The sequence below is a fragment of the Oncorhynchus nerka genome, unplaced genomic scaffold, assembly GCF_034236695.1.
Source record: "Oncorhynchus nerka isolate Pitt River unplaced genomic scaffold, Oner_Uvic_2.0 unplaced_scaffold_9758, whole genome shotgun sequence".
Classification (NCBI taxonomy): domain Eukaryota; kingdom Metazoa; phylum Chordata; class Actinopteri; order Salmoniformes; family Salmonidae; genus Oncorhynchus; species Oncorhynchus nerka.
In genome coordinates this window covers 2106-3658 of record NW_027031564.1, presented here as the reverse complement: position 1 = coordinate 3658, position 1553 = coordinate 2106, and the positions used below count along the sequence as shown (strand labels likewise).

Below are 1553 nucleotides of genomic sequence, written 5' to 3'. Positions count from 1 at the left end.
TCCCTCCGCTGTGTGTCAGATATAAGGCCATAGTAAAGTACAAGACTGCCTTCTACTCCTTCTACCTCCCTGTGGCAGCAGCCATGTACATGGTGAGTGTTTAGTGTTGTAATGTCTGGTCAGTCTCATTATACAAGGTGCAGAAACTGGAACTTATACACCATTTGTATCTCTTTCTGAATAATTCCCAGGCGGGCATCGACAGTGAAGAGGAACACAACCACGCCAAACATATCTTACTGGAGATGGGAGAGTTCTTCCAGATACAGGTGAGACCACAGTCATTCTAGAAGACTGACACACACACACGGACAATGTCATAACAGCATTTGTTTTGCAGGTGAGACGTGTGTGTGTGTGTGTGTGTCGATGTGTGTGTGTGTGTGTGTGTGTGTGTGTGTCATACCAGCATTTGCTTGCCAATGTTTCTCTGTTGCCAGGATGACTACCTGGATTGCTATGGCGACCCGGCGGTGACAGGGAAGATTGGAACAGACATCCAGGACAACAAATGCGGCTGGCTGGTGGTGACCGCTCTAGGGGTCATGACCCCGGAACAAAGGGCAGAGCTGGAGGTGAGAGGTCAACCATGAACAGTCACAGTTGACCATTGAACTGTAAACACACCTAAGCCATGATGGATGGATGATTGAGGGAATGAATGCATTTATTCACTTCTTTACATAGCTCAATACAGTAAACTGCTCTGACTAGAATATCTCTGAGAAATAATTCACTTTTATTGTCCTCTTCCAGTCATGTTATGGTCGGCATGACAGTGTGGAGAAGGTGAAAGCACTGTACAACACCCTACAGATGCCCACCCTGTACCACCAATACGAAGACGACAGCTATCAGCGCTTACAGAAACTCATCGCGCGTCACGCCCAAAACCTTCCACACGCAGTTTTCCTCAACTTCGCCAAGAAAATCTACAAGAGAAACAAGTGAAGACTATGATGAGAAGACTGTTTTTATTTAGTGTGTGTTACTGTAGCTGGACTGAGGAGGGCTAGTTGGTGTGGCTGCTTCCATTTCGGTCCCTTGCCCCTACCCCTTCAGTGAACACCATGGGGTTAAGGGCTAGGGCAGGGCTCTCCAACCCTGGTCCTGGAGAGCTACCATCCTGTAGGTTTTCGCTCCAACCCTAATCTAACACACCTGATTGTAATAAGAGTGGAAACCTACAGGAGGGAAGCTCTCCAGGAACCGGAGTTGGGGAGCCCTGGAGTTAGGTTGAGGTCTAGGGACCTAAATAGAACAATGCTTTAGTTTGGACTGAGTGAACCTGGTTGAGGCCAGTCAGTCTTAAACCTGGTCTTCACGGACCCCTGTGTGCCCATTCTTCTTCTTCTCCATAATATGATTTTCAATTATGTACAGAATAACTGATTACTGAAACTGGGAATACCATGTCATCAAAAAGTATGTCTGATAAATCTCTTTATTTATTGATGATGACGCAAGTATAACATCATGTCACTGTTAAACTGTCTGCTCTAGAATCCTGTGGATTTGATGATGGCAGGGAGTGACATCATTATTGGTTGATG

The 1553-nt window shown here is 46.1% G+C and overlaps 1 protein-coding gene across 1 annotated transcript; it reads left to right on the top strand.

Moving 5' to 3' along the window:
- The first annotated feature begins 14 nt into the window (after nt 1–14).
- Nucleotides 15–1223, top strand: LOC135565941 (farnesyl pyrophosphate synthase-like). Its single transcript, XM_065013912.1, has 4 exons — nt 15–92; nt 192–269; nt 441–575; nt 757–1223. The coding sequence occupies exons 1-4, from the start codon at nt 84–86 to the stop codon at nt 949–951; spliced, it is 417 nt and encodes a 138-aa protein (XP_064869984.1). The 5' UTR covers nt 15–83; the 3' UTR covers nt 952–1223.
- The last annotated feature ends 330 nt before the right edge of the window (nt 1224–1553 follow it).